General features: G+C 41.3%; 2 protein-coding genes across 8 annotated transcripts in view; one reads left to right on the plus strand and one right to left on the minus strand.

Moving 5' to 3' along the window:
- Positions 1–4,334: 4,334 nt before the first annotated feature.
- Positions 4,335–16,589, minus strand: LOC140911457 (carnitine O-palmitoyltransferase 2, mitochondrial-like). The gene is made up of 5 exons (XM_073344544.1): positions 16,385–16,589; positions 11,598–11,678; positions 9,855–9,961; positions 6,851–8,152; positions 4,335–4,663 (listed from the first exon to the last, which is right to left on the minus strand). The coding sequence occupies exons 1-5, from the start codon at positions 16,567–16,569 to the stop codon at positions 4,335–4,337; spliced, it is 2,004 nt and encodes a 667-aa protein (XP_073200645.1). The 5' UTR covers positions 16,570–16,589.
- Positions 16,590–16,829: 240 nt separating this feature from the next.
- Positions 16,830–19,846, plus strand: part of RHOBTB3 (Rho related BTB domain containing 3) — a 73,861-nt gene continuing 70,844 nt past the window's right edge. For all 7 annotated transcript variants that reach the window (XR_012158973.1, XR_012158971.1, XR_012158972.1 and 4 more), the window contains exons 1-2: positions 16,830–16,911; positions 17,634–17,786. Coding sequence is in view for 4 of the 7 variants with exons in the window: in XM_073344539.1 (XP_073200640.1) it covers positions 17,758–17,786 (29 nt within the window). In the remaining 3 variants the exon portion in view is untranslated. The remainder of the gene's footprint in view (positions 16,912–17,633; positions 17,787–19,846) is intronic.

The raw sequence follows: 19,846 nt of genomic DNA on the forward strand, positions 1-19,846 counted from the left end.
TATGTGCTTGGGGCACATGCATACCTACCGTGGGATCCACACTGACACATACACAAAGAATTAAAGATTCTATGACATTTTTTACAGTAGGCCAGTTAACACTGAGATCCTGGCTAAATTCCAGTTCTGGTGATTCTTTTTACTTTTTCTGCAGTTTTAAATAGTTACCAGATCAGGTCTTTCCTGTTCTAAACTGTTATCTGTTGGACTCTGGTGCATGCAACAGAATTTCAGTGGTGAAATAATTATTGTACACAGTAGTTCATGAAGTATTCGGGGTTTCTTCATTCTAAAAGGGCCTGCGTTAAATATATTGACACAGATTCTTTGACCTGCCTGTACTGTGCTCACAGGACTAAAGTGAAGGGCGTGGGACAGGACAAAGATAATTGTATGCCAGTTTGCAACTTCTGAGATCCCAGTGAAAGAGCACTCCCATAACTGCTTAAAGTTGTATGTCCCTAATGGACCATTTTGGCAGCTGCCAATAACAGTGATACCCCAGTTATGCCTTTTTCAAAGAACATCCCTATCCCAAATGGTGGGAAGAGTGTGTATGCACTTATGCTAATGTTTTGAGCAGGTCCTCTGACTCATTCAGTGAACAAGATGTGTGGCCCCATAATATTTACTGCACACTCTTCAAACTGTGTCACTATAGCATATGAGTGCTACACAACATACCTGTGAGGTGAAGGGGTGGTATTATCCCCCTTATACCGAAAGAGAATTGAGGCACTAATTTTGGGTTCCCAAATAAAGATGCTGAGGGCCTGATTTTTTCAGAGTACTGAGCATTATATAGCATTTTATATGTTCAGAGCACTGGGCCCACTGACTTTAATTGCAGCTGTGAGTGCTCAGCACTTCTGCAAATTAGAGCCCAGGGTTTCAAGCTGGGCACTCACAAAATGAGCAGCACACAATTCATGACCGCCTGTGAAAAATGTAAGTGATTTGCCAAGCTTTACACAGGAAGTCTGTGGCTGAGGCAGGGATAGAATCCAATTCACCCGGGAAGCATTCAGTTGCCTTTATCATAGGACTAAACATTTCTTTTCCAGAAATCCCCGCCTCATTCACTACACAACTTCTGACTTGTGCAACAAAGGAGGCAGGGGTCCTACAGACAACAGTCTCGTTCACTACACAACTCTGATTCACCCCAGAGCATGGTACAGTCTGTACACTGAATGAGGCTGGGTTCCTGTGAAAAAAACAGTATGTGATAATGTAATTAAAGACTACCATAATGCATATGCACAAGGTAGAGTGACGATATTTCCTAAAGGGAAATGGGACACCGTGTGGGGATTAGCCCAAGTCCTCCCTCCCTGCCCCCTCCCCCAGGGGGCTGGCCAAGTTGCTTGCCTGAGCCCGTTCCCCCACCCCCACCTGCACGGGACTGGTGTCGCTGCTCACCCAAGCCCTGCCTGCCCCCCCATGTTCTTCCACACCCCACATTTTTGACAAAATGGGATATTTGTCCCATTTGCGCTTGCCAACTGATGAAGTTGGCAAGAACAAATAGGACAAATGCCCGCTTTTGCCAAAAAAATCAGGACAACCAGGACAGGGCTTTAAAAAGGGACCATCCTGGCCAAAATGGGACTTATGGTCACCCTAGTACAAGAGGACTGAAGATAGCACACACAACTTTAATACTGGCATTTCCTAACTTCTGAGTGCTGGTGAAGGTTGAAGTCATTCTTTTGACCTAGTTTTTTGTGTGATTTCCTAGGTTTTTTTTCTTTAAAGCAATAAAAAAAAAAGTAATTCTACCATGTGGCATAGTGACACCCCATATGGTTCATCAGCAGGGCTGAAGCCTTTAGATCCACTTCATGTACCTCTGCCACTCGATGAAGTGAGCTGTAGCTCACGAAAGCTTATGCTCAAATAAATTGGTTAGTCTTTAAGGTGCCACAAGTCCTCCTTTCCTTTTTGCGAATACAGGCTAACACGGCTGCTACTCTGAAACCTGTAATTAACTGACACAAGCAGTAATTTGTCATCCCCTATGTCAGGGATCTCAAACTCAATTTACTTTAGGACCAGTGCCAGTACTCAAACCCTACCAGAGGGCCAATAATATCACTCATGCCACCCAGAACCCACCCCCAAAAACTCCGCCCCCCACCTACCTAAGGCTCTGGGAGGCAGTTTGGGTGGGGGAGGAGGTCGGGGGCAGGGGATTGGGGTGCAGGGTCTGGGAGGGAGTTTGGGTGCTGGGTGCAGGCTCTGGGCTGGGGCAGAGGGTGCAGGCTCTGGGAGGGAGTTTGGGGGCAGTGGGTGTGTGGGGATGGGGTGCATGCTCTGAGAGGGAGTTTGAGGGTGGGAGGGGGTGCAGGCTCTGGGAGGAGGTTGGGAGTGCGGTGCTTACCTGGGCCTCCGTCATAACCATACAGCTAAGGGTAGCCTAGAATTCCTCCTTACCTGTAAGGGGTTAAGAAGCTCAAATAACCTGGTTGGCACCTGACCAAAAGGACAGTGGGCAAAGAAGATACTTTCAAATCTTGGAGGGGGGGAAGGCTTTGTTGTGTGTATTCTCTTGGGAAGCAGAGAAGCATTAGGTCAGAACTCTTTCTCCTATAAACCTAAAAGTCTCTCATATTACAAAAAATGTAAGTAAAAGCCAGGCAAGGCATGTTAGATTATCTTTTGTTCTGCTTGTGAATTTTTCCTTTGCTGGAGGGAGGTTTATTCCTGTTTTTTGTAACTTTGAAACTAAGCCTAGAGGAAGTTCTCCTGTGTTTTTGAATCTTTTGTTACCCTGTAAAGTTATTTTCCATCCTGATTTTACTGAGGTGATTTTTACCTTTTTTTTTTTAAATAAAATCTTTCTTTTAAGAACCTGACTGATTTCTCTATTGTCCTAAGACCCAGGGGTTTGGGTCTGTGGTCACTTCTTAACCAATTCGTTAGGATAGTATTCTCAAGCCTCCCCAGGAAAGGGAATGTAAGGGCTTGGGGGGATATTTTGGGGGAATAGGAACTCCAAGTGGTCCTTTCCCTGATACTTTGTTAAATCACTAGGTGGTGGCAGGGTACCCTCCAAAGGCAAAGAATTTGTGCCTTGGGGAAGTTTTAATCTAAGATGGTAGAAATAAGCTTAGGGCGTCTTTCATGCGGGTCCCCACATCTGTACCCTAGAGTTCAGAGTGGGGAGGGAACCTTGAGAGCCTCCACGCGCTGTTGCCCTCAGGCACCACCCCCGCAGCTTCCCATTGGCTGCAGGGGTGCTTGGGGTGGGAGCAGCGCGCAGAGGCACAGCCCCACCCCAGGGCCGCAGGGAAGGGCCAGTAGCCACTGGAGCGAGCAGGCAGACACCGTTCAGCTCGGCTGTGGGAGCCCCTGGCGGGGGAGCACCCAGTGGCGGCAGGTGGGGCCAAGGGAGAGACCCAGCTCCAAAACTGCTGGAGCCCTGCGGGCCACATTGGGGAGGTCACGGGCCACAGATGGCCCGTGAGCTGGGAGTTTGAGACCCCTGCTCTATGTGGACCAGCCCAAGCAAAGGATGAGACATGTACTCTGCCAGTATGTTTCAGAGACATTTCCTGGCAGCAGAGGAATGGTGAGAGTCAAAAATCTTGGGTTCCATTCCAGATTCTGGAGGGCAGTGTGCATGACTATTTGACTGAGCAAGCAGTAGTTTTCATAGTTGGGCAGATGCCAGGTGTGTTCCACTTTTGTTTGTAATTTGATTACCCAGTTTGATTGGTACATCTAGTTACTAGTGAAAAGAAATATTCAACTACACCACAAAGCAAATAAGGATTTATAACAGAAACATCAATTCCACATTAATGTACATTAAAGCTAAGAAAAAGTTTGGCTTCAACTATAATTGCAGTACAGTTATGAAAATTTTTCTCCTGTAGTTAAGATGTTAAACTTTTATTTTAATAATCATGTTTGAACAAGCACAGCCATGAAGACATAATACAGTATAACAATACAAAGCAAACAAAACAAAACTCAACCAAACAACCCCCCTCTAAAAATAAATAATAAGCAGAGTATAAAAAAGAATAAACAAGTATAAAATTAATGAATTAAAGGAAGAGTTTGGAAAATATATGGAAAAAAATTCTTGAAGGCCTTAATGGATGTTGAAAACTAGTAATTAAAAAAAAAAAGGCCAGAAACAGAATAACATTTTAACATTATCTTGTCAGTCCACTAATAAAGGTTTCAGAGTTTCCCTTTCTTTTGTAGTTATTTCCCAATAGCTTATTCTCATTATTAGATTTTTGCTGTTGATTTTGCACCATTATTTTTATGGGTCAGAAATTAGTTTTAAAATAATTCCTAATATTGCTGATCACTTATGATTACACAAGAGGTCTTCCTTCTAAAACATCTAAAATATCATTTAAACTATACTCAAGGCATCTAAGAAATTCTTGTAGTTCTCTATTTAAATAGCCAGTTGTGTTACATCCTACCCATGTATCAAATACATTATATCCAATTCCAAAACCATCTGGCACCACTGGCCCAAATCCACCAAGATGAACTGCAGGACTGTGTAACGTACTAGTTGAAAGGATAATATGGTTTAGTTTTTGGTAGGCTGAGTCAAGAAAAAGTTCAGGCATAGGATCACCTCTGGACACTGAAAGATGTTTTAATGCAAATAAATGGCGATCAAATCCTCTACCTAAATAAAACAAAAAGGTGCAAAGTATGTTAAGAATACGGAAAAAATGTAGGTTATTTATTAAAGTCAACATTATAAAACTTTCCTGTAGCTAAGAATAAATGTTGGTAAGCTCCAACATTTTAATCGATTAGATATTTACTGTTCATCCTGTAGCTATAATAATACAAGAGGCATTATCTTACATTAAAGATTGACAATCTTATATTTTCTGCTTGTATGTAAGCCAATTATTTAGGCATCTAAGTAGGAAATTAAGAGCCTAACTTTAGCCACCCATTTTTGAAAATGTTGGCACTTCATAGGACTCATAATGTAAGCATAAATTTCTCTTAATAATTAATCAATTCCCTTATTACCTCACCTTCCCTTCTATCCCCCAAAATGAAATTGCTTCGTTAATCTGACTCTTTCCCAAAACCAACAGATTAAAACAAACTGTGAAATTTCCAGGCCAGCCTTTTATGCATTTAATTTGGTATTCTTCTGGCACTCACAGTGGGAGTCAGGAGAGGGTACAGGGAGAATAAGGGTATACCGGAATAGCTCCCTGTGTGCACCCTATTTCAGAATAAAAGTTACTTTATACTGGATCAGTTACTCAATTTTGGAAGCACACTAAGGTAATTATTCTGGAATAAAATAATTTTAAATAATTTTATTATGCAACAGCTATTCCAGTCAATTTCCCAGCACAGACAAGTCCTAAGAAAAGGGGAGGAAGAATAGAATAGAGAGGTGAGGCTCCTACTGAGAATGATCAGGGAAAGGACATCAGGTAAACTTATTCCACTTAAAATCCTAAAATCAAAATAAAGAATTCTAAGGATTAATCGCTCTTCCAGTTGCCTATTTTGTCACATCACCACTAGTATTCAATTAATTACTATTTAAAGATTTAAGATACACTGGAGTGTGAAAGGCATTAGATATAAAACACATAATTCTATTCTTTTACTTGAAACCTAAGTAAATATTCAGAAGTTTCCCATATTGCCTTCTCTTGGTTACTGGGACATATTACATGCTCAAAGGCTGTATTTACTTCATACTTAAAGCGAACAAAATGATGGGCAACATACATCCAGCTGTATTACTAATTATACAGAGCTATGATGCTTTACAAACAATACATGTGAAAAGTTGATGTCCCAATGAGCTTGCAACTTAAAAAAGAATGAACATGTAATGATTTAGTTAATATACTTTTCATATCCAAATAGAGATGAATCAGCTCAATGCACCTCAGCTTTTATTACACCCAACATTTTGTTTCCCCTTATCTTTTTTATGTTGACCATTCCTTTTTCCAGCTTTGTTCCTCCTTCCCTTCTATTATGTACTTACCCTAGCCCTCCCCTTCTCTTATTTTTGCCTTTCCCGTGTTACTCCACTTCATTGTGTTATATGTGAGCATAATAGAACTGACTTTAATTCTGATCTTTGCCTGGATGAAACACAAGACAGGAATTCTTAAAGGTGATCTGCAAGGCAGATTTGGGGAAAAAACTGGGGTGGTACCAGTTCTTGACTTCACTATGAAGTATACAGAAGGCCTGAAAAGACGCCGGGAGGAGTGCGGGGGGTGAGATCCAAAAAAAGCATGAGCAGGGGTGTGTGCGTTTGGGGTGTCAGACTGTTTTTTTTTTTTACTTTACAAATTCAGGTATTAGGTATTATCTACCCTGGAATATTTGATGGCAACTAAATTGTCATAAGAGAAAAGGGACTGAACTATGGGTAACTGAAAAGACATTTAGTCAATCTTTAAAACTTTTTGTTTTTGTTAACATTTAAATTCAATGCCTAATAAGTAGTTTTGACAAAAGAAAGTGCTTTTGTTAATGATTCAACAACCCTAGTTGCTTCAATTAAGATGCAAGATCTAAAAATATATGTCATCCAAGACCCTCCGACAAATCAGAGTTGACACTGATATTTCTAAGCTAAAAAAACAAGCAAAACCCATGTATAAATGATGCCATGGTTTCAGACAACCTTTATAAATCATAAGGAAGTGAAAAGGGCAGAAGGTCAATTTAAAAAAAAACCCTTTCAGGTTTAAAATGAGTATATAACAACAGGATTTGGGATCTTAACATACCTCTCTAAAGAGGACTTCAGGTATCAGAACATCTAGAAAAAATATTACTAACATTTGAAAGATCACAATGACATGGAACTAACCTAATGCAGCTTCCAGTTGCAACCGTCTGTGATATTTTGAACATTCATCAATCATATTTCTCAGTTCTGCTACACTGTGTTTGCTTCGTTCTTCAACAAATGCATGTGAACACTGTTTTGTTAGTATAGATGTGGGTCGAATAGTTTCCGTGCGGCCATGTTTAAAAGCAGCAGTGCTACATGCTTCGTAAGAAGAAATAATTTTTCCAAACTGTCGATAAGCAGTAATCTGACATGCAAGTTGAAAAACAGCATCTGGACTCAGCTTTTGTTTCACTAAAAATTCTTTTCCAAACTTTCTGAATTCAAACATTCTCACAGATAGTTTCTCATTTGTTTCTTTAAATTTCATACGTGCAGCATTTATAGCAGATTGGATTGAATCATTCAATTTAAACTCCAGTCTCTCACACCTGGTAGCACTTAATGCAGGAGGACTAGAATGTGGTACAATAGCTGGGTGTCTTGTACTGTTTCTATATACTTCATTAACAAAACGAAGGACTGCAACTCCATCTCCCCAAGAATGCTCAAAATTTACCCCTGCAGTGCCATCACTAGTGATAATCAGACTAAAGGATTTGTCAAACCAACGATTAAAACCATGTCCATGAAGCATACAATGTGACAGCTCAGTATCATTCTTTGGGGAAATATTGTCTAAGCATAGGCAAAAGACTGCACTATCAATTTTTTGTAAGTTGTCTTCATTGCCGGCTTCGAGAAGCTGTTGTCTTACTGCTGCCCAAGTATTCCTGTCTTCAGTGGTGAGGTAACAAAGGGGAAACTCAGGCAAGCAATCTGCATCTTGTAAAATATAAATTAACTGAGCCTGGATTTCAGACGGATGCAGAATATTACCAATAGGATCCAAAACATCAAAAACATAAAAATGTCCATTTCTCATCACCAACAAATGTCTTCCCCGTTCATCAGTAAACAGTTCATCTTTGTTTAATTTAGGAATTCTGGAACTGTTGAAGAGACGCTTATATTGTGACATATCTAAGGGATATGCGTTTACCATATAAGCTCCATACCAAGACACAGAGGTTGGAAGAAGGCGGATAAAGTTTTTGAAGAGCCTACTTTGGCTCCATTTTGGATTGACATAATAGATATCTGGCCGTAAAAACTCATTCTTTAGAGAGTTAAGAAATTTTATTGATGATACTACCAGATTTGTTGCCCTCACTACCTGACTGTTGTATGCTTCTTTTGGATCAGGATTTAAAGAAATAAAAGGGTTGAAGTTTAAAACAACAGGGTCTCTGGCACAGAGATACATATCAAACCAGGGATCTACAAAAAAATAAAATAAAAAATTAAGTTAATAAAATCAATTTTATTATTTTGATGTACAAACGTATTTTTATAGACACATAATTTGTATACAGCATCTCATTATTTTACTAAATTATTTGTTTCAAATGAGTACACAGACATTTATGAATGTAATCTAAAAAGAGTATAAAGCACTCAAACTATAGATACGTACTGAGTTTTTGAAAAGATAACCAATTTATCTTTTCTATTTTCAATTTCCACTTCAGATCTGAAAAGGACACGCTTTCATTGCAGTGCATAGGGATTAAGGGGTAAATTCATCCACTGGATAGCTCCACTGAAGTAAACAGCATTAAACCCAGAATTAATTTGGCCTGAGGCATAAAACTCCCAATCGGTTGGTTCTTCAATACCAAAGTAACTGGTGTCTAAGAAATATCTATGATAGGTAAACACAAGCTGTACATCTCATTTCCCACACAAACTATACTGAATAGCAGTTTTGAATGTAGACTAGGAGTAAGGACCCAAATATTCTGTTCCCTTCCCAGCAATACCACTGATTTGTTTTTTTGACATAGGGCATGTTAGTAAATTTGTTAGTGCTTCGGGTTTACCTATCAGTAAAATGAACATAACAGTTATCTATTTCATAAGAGTGTTTTGAAGCGTAATGTATTAATATTTATAAAATACTTGTAGAGCCTTATGTGAAAGCAACTATATAAGCACAAAACATTGTAAAAAAAAAAGAAATATAAACATTTGGTTTTGTTTTTCACTGCTTCTTTATAATGCATGAAAATTGTTTCAATTCCCTCCCTGTCCACTCCTCAAAATAACCATTTCATTCTGCTTCCTTTTTATATTTAAAATTTCATATCCTTACTTCCCACTCTTTGTTGGAAGTTCCTGGCTACAACTTCAGAGGACCCGAATAGTGATGTCACACAAGACTTTAACCCAAATTGCATTTCTCCCTACCAACGTTTGAGAAGTCAAGATGGATGATAAAGTTTAGGACTCTCTGACAAAGAGAAGGGAGTGAAGACATAATATCCCTGACATTTCAAAAGTAAACAACAAGCAAAAATACCCCAAACAAACCTATTATTTGGGAAAAAGTCTGAAGCAGTCTTTACACATTATAAAGAGACAGTGAAGAATAAAAACAAAATAGTATATTTATGCTTTACAGTTTACCTCTATGTAATATTCAATATTTTACTCCTAAATGTTCATATGTCAGAGCATTGTAATGACTTGGAGCCTTATCTAAGTCTCCCTTTGCGTTCCGTGTGAGTAACTAATTTAGGGAAAAGGGTTAGAAACCAGTTGTCTGATTAAAAGGACTGAGAGAGTGATTCTGGGGGGACTTGTTGTTCCTTTTCCCAGGACCTGGGAGAGCAAATGCCTACTATCAGGAGATGAAGGCAAGAGCTAGGAAATACCAAATTCAAACTAAAATGCTTTAAATTAACAAGACAAGTTGAGGTTTTGCTTCTAAAGCCAAATCAAAACCAAATCAGAAGGAATAGTCTGTAAGACTAACACTTCATGTTAGTTGATTTCAATGGAAATGCACAGCAGTTGCCATGCAGATCCATCAGAAAAAGTAACCCAAGTACTTTAATAGTAAGTTTCAAAAGAGGTTAATGATTCCAATAGACAACTGAATGTCAGAACTTTAAAAATAATAATAAAATAGAAAACAAACCTGATATATAACTTGTATGCTTATTCTTTTTATCGAATTCAACAAGTTCTCGGTGTAACTTCCTGCCCACTCCTTTTCCAAACTCCCTAGCAATTCTTTCAGTATTTCTGTAGTATTGAAAACAGTTTATTATTATAATATAGGTTCTTTAAGAGTAACTTTTAATTATAGTATTTCATAAAAATACTATTCCTTTTTGTATAATAACAAAATTTAGTAAAACTTTATTGTGTAGCTCATTATGTAATGAGATTGTAAAGGCTTTAGGACAGGAACTATCTTTTTGTATGGGTTTGTACTGTACCTAGTAATGTGGCCCAGATTCTTGTTTGGGGCCCTGAAGTGCTGCCACAATACAAGTAATTATTGCTCTATTTCAATGCCAACACAGAAATTACACTGGGGACTAACACTGTCCCTTTTTAAAGTACAGATTAGGGCACCTAATTCCACCGGTCCATGAACCACATCTTCAATTGGTTGATTCAATTAAGTAACTATACTCCCAGTTCTGCAACTAATTCCATATAAGCAGATCACTGTGTTCCCACAGAACTCTACTCAAGTCATTGAGCTGCATGTGTGTGCAACGATTCACAAAGAAAAATGAGAACTGTTCCTCTGTCCACTAATGACTTGACAAAGTACCTAGTACTTGCTGGAGAAATTCTGAGTATTTTGACTTTTGATTAAGTTGTATTTTGGAAAGGAGCTTCTATTAACATACTTTATAGTTGAATTAGGATATAAAAATTAAAACTTGCTGCCTAAAAACATAAGTAAACTCTTGCTTCTTCCTGAACTAAATCAAGTGATAGGAAGAGTTACCTAATTTTCTATTCAGGATTCTGGCATATTTTGTGTTCTCAGCTTTGTTTGCAGAATTAATTGATTCAAGAATGTCATCAGAAAACGCTAATCCTGCAAACTGTTCTTGACTTCAACCTCTACCTGCACTGCACAACTTGCAGGATGGGGGCCTACCTTTGTTCAAAAGCAGAAGAGTAGATAGGATATACAGTAGGATGGGTCTAATTATCCCAAGAGCACAAATTTCATGAGTAATAAAGAGATGTCCCTACCTACTTGATTCACAAGTCACAGCACAAGAGATGTGGTCCTTGCACCTACTTGTAGAATAATTTCTATAAAGCAAGGGGACATGGGAAAACCCTTGCTGACCTTGACCTTCCTGTAGAAGGTTAAAAATAGATTAAGAACTCTTTCTTCAAGATATGTAGGGTTCCAAACTAAGGCTCTAATCCTACAGACATTTAAGAACACAAGTTCCAATTGTCAAGCCAAACTTTATCCTCAGTTGCACTTGTGACAATTCAAAGGACTGATGGCAAAATACATAGATGGAACCTTATTAATGGTCATGACCCAGAAAAAAACAAAACAGCTCACTTTAAGATTTAGTAAGAATCTGTAGGGCTGGCATTTAAAAATAGCTTTTTACTTGAAAAGTGAGCAAATCTAATCTGGAGTCATTGAGAGCCAATAAATATGGAACCACAAAATGCCCCCCCCCCCACACACACACTTTTTTTTTAAACAAAGTGACTTTTGAATATAGAAGCAAACTTCAAAGAAAAATATTTTAATGAAATATTGTGAAAATAACAGTAATGCTGTGCTTGGAATTTGTATGCCAAGTTTTAAAATGAGTGTGAATTCTAATAGCCTATTTACAATCCAGGCTTCATTTAAATGCCTCCTACTCCATGTCATTTTTCATACCTGTACTGATCATCATCGAGTAGAGGTTTCTGAGCAGCCAAATATCTCTTCACACTATCCTCCAATTTTGGAAGAGGTAATCTAGAAGTGCAGAATTTTAACACAAAACTATTAAATAAGTTCAAAATATATTTATTACTAATATGGGGAGAGCAACAAGAACATTAAAATCCATGAAAAAAATGTGTTGCGGTGCACCCATGAATTACGTTATGTGACTAATCAAAGTCTCTTGAATGGGAGGTGAATGCTGTACTGACAGCAAACCTGGGGGAATCGGGGAAGTAGTAGGAATCTGGAAAAGAGAAGTAAAAGAATGGAGACAGAAGTTAAGGCATAGATTCCCCCATCCAAGAGATGGATTTATGTATTGTATACATAATTTTTTTAAATGATGAGGCTGTAATCCCAAATAATTCTGTGACTATAAAACGTATTTGAGATTTGTGCTGAAATCGCCAATTATTCAGATAGTAAGTTTTTCTTCTGTTTATACTGCATGACTTGGGCTCCTAGATTCTACAATAATACACACAATAATAAAATTATAACTGTAGCCCTGAACAAATGCATTTTTATAAAAAAGCAAGAATTACATTTTAAACCAAAAGCCTTTATAATTGTTCCTGGAGAGAACATCCCATTTTATGAACTGTTAACCAATACTAATTTCATTTTGTTAACCACTACATAGTTTACTTATCTGGGTACAATCTCCAATATCTATACTATATTTTTACTTCATTGCATAACTGGTATTTGTGTATAGATAATTACATTTTGTAATAATGAGACCTTGCCACCGTGCTGGGGCTGGGTCAAGGGGAGTCCCATGCAGGGATATGGCTAGAGTCCTGGACTATTTTAATTTGGTCCTGCAGGCAATAGGAGCATCCTTGACCTGTTATGATCCTCTGGTTACGTTTTTGGGCCCACTGACCTAACGTACAACATCTGCAGAGTGAAATGCCACAGAGCTCCATTGCATATGGTATTTGCAGAAACCCTCTCTTTGGTCTCCCCACAAACCACAACAGGACTTGCTCAATAGTGTACAAAGTTTCAAGGTCTCATTATTGCAAAATGTAATTACCCATACACAAGCACCAGTCATGAAATGAAGTAAAAATATAGTATAGGTGGCCCTTGCCACTCCCATTTACCCCCCACAATGAGGTAGGGGGGAGTGGACGGGACCACCTATACATGAGACTGGTGGGTGGCCCACCATTCCAATTGGGCAGGCTGGGACTCCCACTTCCCTGGATCACAACATTATCCATTCTGGGAGGCTGGGGTTTGTCCTGGAGCACTCTGACTGTGCCTATACCCAGTCCTCTGTCCAAAGTCCCCTTCTGATGGCATCCTAGCAGAGTCACAATGAGGTGGTATCAGTAAAGGCCTCCACACACTGATTCTTTTGTTGGGATAGTGTTAGCAGGACCTCCCTGCCCAAAGTAGCATGTTTCACAGTTAGCTCCCTATTTAGGTGAATGGGGCAGTTCTTCCATCTCACAATTAGGCTCTCTTAAAAGCAAGAGAGAATGCATCAAATAGGCATCTCTCAAGTAGTTACATAGTTTGTGTTTTCAAGATTTTCTTTACAATTATGAGGGCTGAAAACGATTTTTTGTTTTATTAAAGCTGATATTCTGATACCATCACATATATCAAAGAGCCAAATATCTAGGCATGGGTGTACCGTGCATATGCCTTAAACTTAAGCTGGCCCTACTTGCTTGCAGGCTACAGGAGTGGCCAGTATGGTTGTAGTAGCGTTCCTGGTTTATTTACTCTTTTTGGTTACTAATCATTAAAACATGGTGAACACAACTACCTACAAAGTGGGCACGGGGCTTGTCCTACTTAAGGAACTGTTCCTTCGCCAACTTTGATAACATTTAAAAATTGAAAATAATCACTCTTAAACATGCAGAGTAGGCATCTAAGCTTTCAGCAATGCCTAATAAAACTCTGCCCCCTGTGTAGCATCACAGAGCAAGGAGACCTATACATTCTAACCTGACTACGGCATTATTGGGGGGGGGGCGGGGATAAAGGGGAACAAGTAAGTACTGGTCCCATAATGTTAGTCTCTTGGTAATTGTGGTAATTACATTCCACACTAGTCAGCAAATTCATTTTTTAAGAAAAGGTTATATTTTTCCATTGAAAGAGAATCAGGTCAGTGAAAAGGAAATACTATTTTACACAATATATCCCAGGGTGTATCTATACTGCAATTAAACATCCATGACTGGCCCATGTCAGCCGACTCAGGCCTGTGGGGCTTGGGCTAAGGGGCTGTTTAATTGCAGTATAGATGCTTGGGCATGGGCTCCAGTGTGAGCGTCTACACCGCAATTAAACAGCCCCTTAGCCCGGGTCAGCTGACAAGTCAGCTGTGGGTTTTTTAACTGTAGTGTAGACAAACCCATAGAAGCCAACACCTCAGTAAGGACTGAAAAACTACTGCATTTATATGGATGAGTAAAACAAATAAATAGGTGTTTTGTTTTTTAAAAATAATGGATGTAAACTCTCAAGCACCAAGGCATTGGCAACCACTAAATCGAACTCGGAAGGGGGCTATTCCTAATGGGAAGATTATTTCTTAACTATCTATGGAGGGAAGTCATTTTTTGAAATATTTTGTACTAGCCACAGTCAAACAGAATATTAGACTAGATAGCCAATCCATTGGTCTGATCCAGCATGGAAGTTTCTGTGTTTTCCAATGGGGAAGATGTGCATGTGCTAAGGCCTTTAGTTCTGCCCTTACTCAACCCTTCTGAGACAGGTTGTGGGAGGGAGGGAGACGTTATCTCCTTTTACACAGCCATCCCACTCAGTTTTCCGTCTCTGCTCTGGGACTCTCATCACCTTTGTAGGGAGCAAATGCATTCAGTGGGGAAAAAGAAAAGGAGTACTAGTGGCACCTTAGAGACTAGCCAATTTATTTGAGCATAAGCTTTTGTGAGCTACAGCTCACTTAATCAGATGCATTCAGTGGAAAATACAGTGAGGAGATTTATATACACACAGAACATGAAAAAATGGGTGTTATCATATACACTGTAAGGAGAGTGATCACGTAAGATGAGCTATTACTAGCAGGAGAGCTGGGGCGGGGGTGGGGTGATGAGAACCTTTTGTAGTGATAATCAAGGTGGGCCATTTCCAGCAGTTAACAGGAACATCCGAGGAGCAGTGAGGGGTGGGGGAAATAGTTTTACTTTGTGTAATGACACATCCACTCCCAGTCTCTGTTCAAGCCTAAGTTAATTGTATCCAGTTTGCAAATTAATTCCAATTCAGCAGTCTCTCATTGGAGTCTGTTTTTGAAGTCTTTTTGTTCTAATATTGCGACCTTTAGGTCTGAAATCGAGTGACCAGAGAGATTGAAGTGTTCTCCGACTGGTTTATGAATGTTATAATTCTTGACATCTGATTTGTGTCCATTTATTCTTTTACGTAGAGACTGTCCAGTTTGACCAATGTATATGGCAGAGGGGCATTGCTGGCACATGATGGCATATATCACATTGGTAGATGTGCAGGTGAACGAGCCTCTAATGGTGGGGCTGATGTGATTAGGCCCTATGATGGTGTCCCCTGAATAGATATGTGGACACAGTTGGCAACAGGCTTTGTTGCAAGGATAGGTTCCTGGGTTAGTGGCTCTGTTGTGTGGTGTGTGGTTGCTGGTGAGTGTTTGCTTCAGGTTGGGGGCTGTCTGTAGGCAAGGACTGGCCTGTAGGTGTCCCCCCCCCCCCCCGCTCTCCTGCTGGTAATAGCTCATCTTAAGTGATCACTCTCCTTACAGCGTGTGTGATAACACCCATTTTTTCATGTTCTGTGTGTATATAAATCTCCTCACTGTATTTTCCACTGAATGCATCCGATGAAGTGAGCTGTAGCTCACGAAAGCTTATGCTCAAATAAATTGGTTAGTCTCTAAGGTGCCACTAGTACTCCTTTTCTTTTTGCGAATACAGACTAACACGGCTGCTACTCTGAAACCTGTCATTATTCAGTGGGGAGTTGCTCTAAACAAAGGCTGACAGTAAAGTAGGCAAACAACAACCCTTGCAGGGAAGAAGCAAATTCTGAATGACCAGGTAGGCAGTGAGTAGGGAAGGGCTCATGTCTAGGGTGCAGCGTGAACACTTCTGCAGCTCTAGGGCAAGTACAAGCTTGCACTCCAGGGCAGTCTCAGAGCATAGGTGCTCTTGCCAAGTGTTTGCAAGCGGACCTTAGGATGGCCTGTGCTGACGCCAGCTCCAGCCCATGCACTGGCTCTCTAGAGCAGGGGTTCCCAACCTTTTTCTTTCTGAAGTGCCACCAACATGCTATAAAAACTTCACAGCCCACCTGTGCCACAATAATGGGTTTTCTGCATATAAAAGCCAGCCCAAGTGTGATGGGGTAGCAGCCAGGGCAATTGCCTGGGGCCCTGTGCCACAGGGTCCCATTGACGTTACATTGTTCAGGCTGTGGCTTCAGCACCAGACTGCAGGACTCAGATCCCTGGGCCCCAGAGAGTGTAGTGCTAGCCCTGCTTGGTGGATCTCCCCTGCTCACGGCCCCCTAGGGGGCCTGGACCCCTGGCTGAGAACCCTGCTGTAGAGTGGGGGGGGGGGTGGCGGGCGGGTGAAGAAGTGGGGGAGCCTCAGCCTCATCAGAGCAGGGAGGCTGTCCAGAGTCTGCCCGAGAGTTCGCTGCTGACTCTTCCCCCATTTCGGGCGTCCAGGGTCCGGGCTCCCCGCCGTGCCCCGGGGCAGCACCTGGGCAGGCTGTCCTGGAAGTGCATGGTGGGGATCGTGCTCCTGTGCACGAAGTGATGGTCCGTGTCCAGCTCCGAGATGATGCTCTCGGTCAGCCCCACGGTCCGCCAGTACCCGCGGCGCCCAACAGGCCCCGGCCGCCTCAGCAGGACGCCGCCGCCGCACGCGGGCCGGGCACGGAGCATGTTTCGCTACAAACCCGGGGGCCGGCTCAGCACCCCAGCGGCGGGAACCCAGCAGCCGTTAACACCAACACCTCCGCGACGCCAGCGCGAGGGAGAGCGGCGGTTGAAGGAATAAGCGGTGCGGCTGCGCGAATTAGGCCACCTGTGCGCCTGCGCGCAGGCGCCCAGTAACCTGAACGGCCAGAACAAAGAGAGGGAAAGAGCGCGACGAGGGGCAGAGAATGCTCTAGAACGGACCGCGATTCCCCGCCCGCAGCGCGCGGCGGTTTCGGGTTCTGCGGCCGAGCGGCTTTTCGCTGCCCCGAGGACCCTGCCACGCAGCAGCGTGTTGGGACCACGCAGGTAAAATAGGGGACGCGGGAGAGCCGGGGCGAAGTGCCTGGGCTCAGCTCGCTGAGTCGCCGGTGCTCGGGCGCCTCCCGCAGAAGGGACGCGGACTGAAGGATTTAAGGCGCAGGCGGGGAAAGTTCGGCTGCCTGGCAGCTCGGGTTTGACGCGGGCCGCGTCGCCTTGGCCCAGGCTTTGCCGAAGCCCCTGTGGCAGCCTCGCCGCGCCGCTGGCCCCTGAGGCTTCGGGCAGAGGCTTCGGGCAGAGGCTTCAGGCTGGCCCGTCGAGTGCGCTGGATGGCCAGGGCCCTAGAGGCGCTGGATGGGGGCTGGGGGGGGAGTGAAGCTGTGTGGGGAAGGGCTGTAGCCTAGGAGCCCACCTCCTGCTTTTACCATACCCAGGCTGCTGGCTCAGGACCTCGCCCTTCTCCTGAGCTGACAGCGCCCCTGGCCCCTATAATCTGGGCCAGACTTGTGAAGAGTTTCTGGCTCTGGCATTGCTGTTGCTCTGGTGTGGGGTTTGTTTTCTTTTTTTTTGGGGGGGGGGGGGGGGTTGAGGTAGGGCTGTTTTGCTCAGCGTACTAAAACAATCTGGGTTTTTTTGTGTATGTGTTTAACAAAGGTGGGAGGTGCACCAGACCTGACTCCACTCTGCTGGGCTTTTCAGTGGTGTGATTCCATTGATGTGCATGGAGTTACTCCTGGTTTACAGAGCTTTAACTAATGATGCTATTTCAGTTCACCAGCTCTAGTGTTCAAAATATTGACATGCAGTTGGGGACAGTTATGTCAATACTTGTCTGAAGCGAGGAAAGGCTGCCGCTTGGTTTATGACACATCTTATAGCTGAAGAACATTCCTGATGGCAGGCTCCGTAAAACCAAGCCTGATGTAAGCTTTTATTTTGTTTCATTAAGAAAAAGAGAGCCATGTTTAATGATGATTTAATAAATGTGTAATCTGAAATGCTTTCTCACTGCTTCTCTTTTAAATGTTTTGGAGAATCTTTACCTGTCTGCATTCCTTGCACACCCAAAGCTCCCATTGACATCAGTGGAAGCTCTGTGTGCATAAAGAATGCCGGATCAGATAACCAGGAGAACTATCAGCTCTTCTGAATTCCTGTTGAATCACACACTAACCGAGTGCACCAAGCTCCGTCTTCTCTGCAGTAAAGGAGGCTAAAAGTCATAGCTGAAAGACACAGGTAACACCAGCACCTCTAGGAAAATGAAGTCTTCATCCATGACTCAGCTGTACTTTCCTTTTCGTCATCAAAACCAAGTATTTTCTCCTCATCAGCAACCAAGAACATCTGTCCCTGTTCATCTTTTTGTCTGACAGATTTCCAGTGGATACATCAGCAGAAATAATTTGAGACAATTTGATGATCTGTTGTTTAAATGTCACTGATATCAGATATGTCATTGTTTTCTGACTTCTGCCAAAGACTGGCGCAGTGTTTTACAATTTCTTTCATCTGGCAGCTGTAACAAGTGTCTCCTGGTTGCAATGTTCATTGTTCGTGGCATACTCAATTCCTATAGCTGCAAAATACCAAACAGAGTGATCCCCTTTATAATTCTTTTTTCAGCTAAATACTCTGATTTATTGTTTGCTACTGTTGCCATACTGAATAGCTTGACATGACTGTGTGACAGAGATGCCAAGTGTGTTTTTCAGTGTAAGGTTTCAGAGTAGCAGCCGTGTTCGTCTGTCTGCAAAAAGAACAGGAGTATTTGTGGCACCTTAGAGACTAACACATTTATTTGAGCATAAGCTTTCGTGGGCTACTGCCTACAGTGTAAGACATTCATTAGTATGAAGCAGGTATTTTCTCAGTTTGAGTTTTATATAGCACACAATCTCACTACCGCTGAAGAAATTGGGTTTTGGATTTAACAAGGTAGACAGTTTCCATCCTACATAAATAACTTTTCAAAACTAAACAAAATTTTTCTTCTTATTGTCAAACCGGCATTAAAATAGAACAATGTCTAGTGCAAAGGGTCTCTGAATGCTGTGGCATAACCAATATGAAACAGATTTAAATCACACATAGGTAACATTTCATTACTTTTTAGTATGATGATATTGTCCCCAATAGGGTTAGAAACACCACCTGTGATTATAAACATTATTTTCAAATACATTCATAGTACATGGACTTAAATGCTTTTTGAACTTTCAGATTGCTAGTATGAAAATGTGTGGTTGGAGGCTTCCTTTAAAAAGGATGCAATAAATAGTAGTTTTGATTTATGCATTTTTCCTTAAAACACTGTAAAATAATCCAAATCTTCTGTATGCTGATTGCATTTATCAATATACTTTCAGAAGATTCATTTAATGTGTAATATATTGCATCCCTTCCATGAGAACTTGGAGAACAATGATATTATACAGAAAACCAGATTATTCTCTAAACAGTGAGAACAATCCTGCACTTTGAGGGGTATGTACTAGAGCTAGTAAGATTTTGCATCTCTCGTTTAGGATATTAATGTAGTGTACCTCATTTGTTATGATAGCTGCTAATTTACCATAGCAGAGCATGTAGTTGTGTAAAATGGATTTATCCTGTGCATAGTGCATCAGTATTCAAGATTCCTGGTTTGAAATTCGTGTCCTCCTGGTAACTTTACATGGCAGATGACAGTTCTAACATTTAACTGGACCTGATAATGATAAATACATATTTAATCATAATACAGAATCTTTACAAAGGACTTCTGGACCTTTTGTGGCAGTTCAATCCGGTAATAGCAATGAGCTTGTTTAGCTTACTGCACATGAGCAATATGTATAAATCTAAATCTTTTTTTTCTTGAACCTTTTCTGTGTGGACTCTTCTACGTCCTGCTAAAATCTTTGGGTCCAAGAGACACTACTGTATTATGTGGCTCCCATCACACTGTAGGGTAGTGCAATATCTCTATGGCCTGAAATGA

The sequence above is a fragment of the Lepidochelys kempii genome, chromosome 5, assembly GCF_965140265.1.
Source record: "Lepidochelys kempii isolate rLepKem1 chromosome 5, rLepKem1.hap2, whole genome shotgun sequence".
NCBI lineage: Eukaryota > Metazoa > Chordata > Testudines > Cheloniidae > Lepidochelys > Lepidochelys kempii.

Coding starts and splice junctions, on each gene's coding strand:
- LOC140911457 (XM_073344544.1), bottom strand. CDS start 16,569: ATGCTCCGTGCCCGGCCCGCGTGCGGCGGCGGCGTCCTGCTGAGGCGG. Junction 11,679..16,384: donor TTCCAGGACAGCCTGCCCAG/GTGCTGCCCCGG, acceptor CTGCACTTCTAG/ATTACCTCTTCCAAAATTGG. Junction 8,153..9,854: donor GCATACAAGTTATATATCAG/GTTTGTTTTCTA, acceptor ATTTTTTTGTAG/ATCCCTGGTTTGATATGTAT.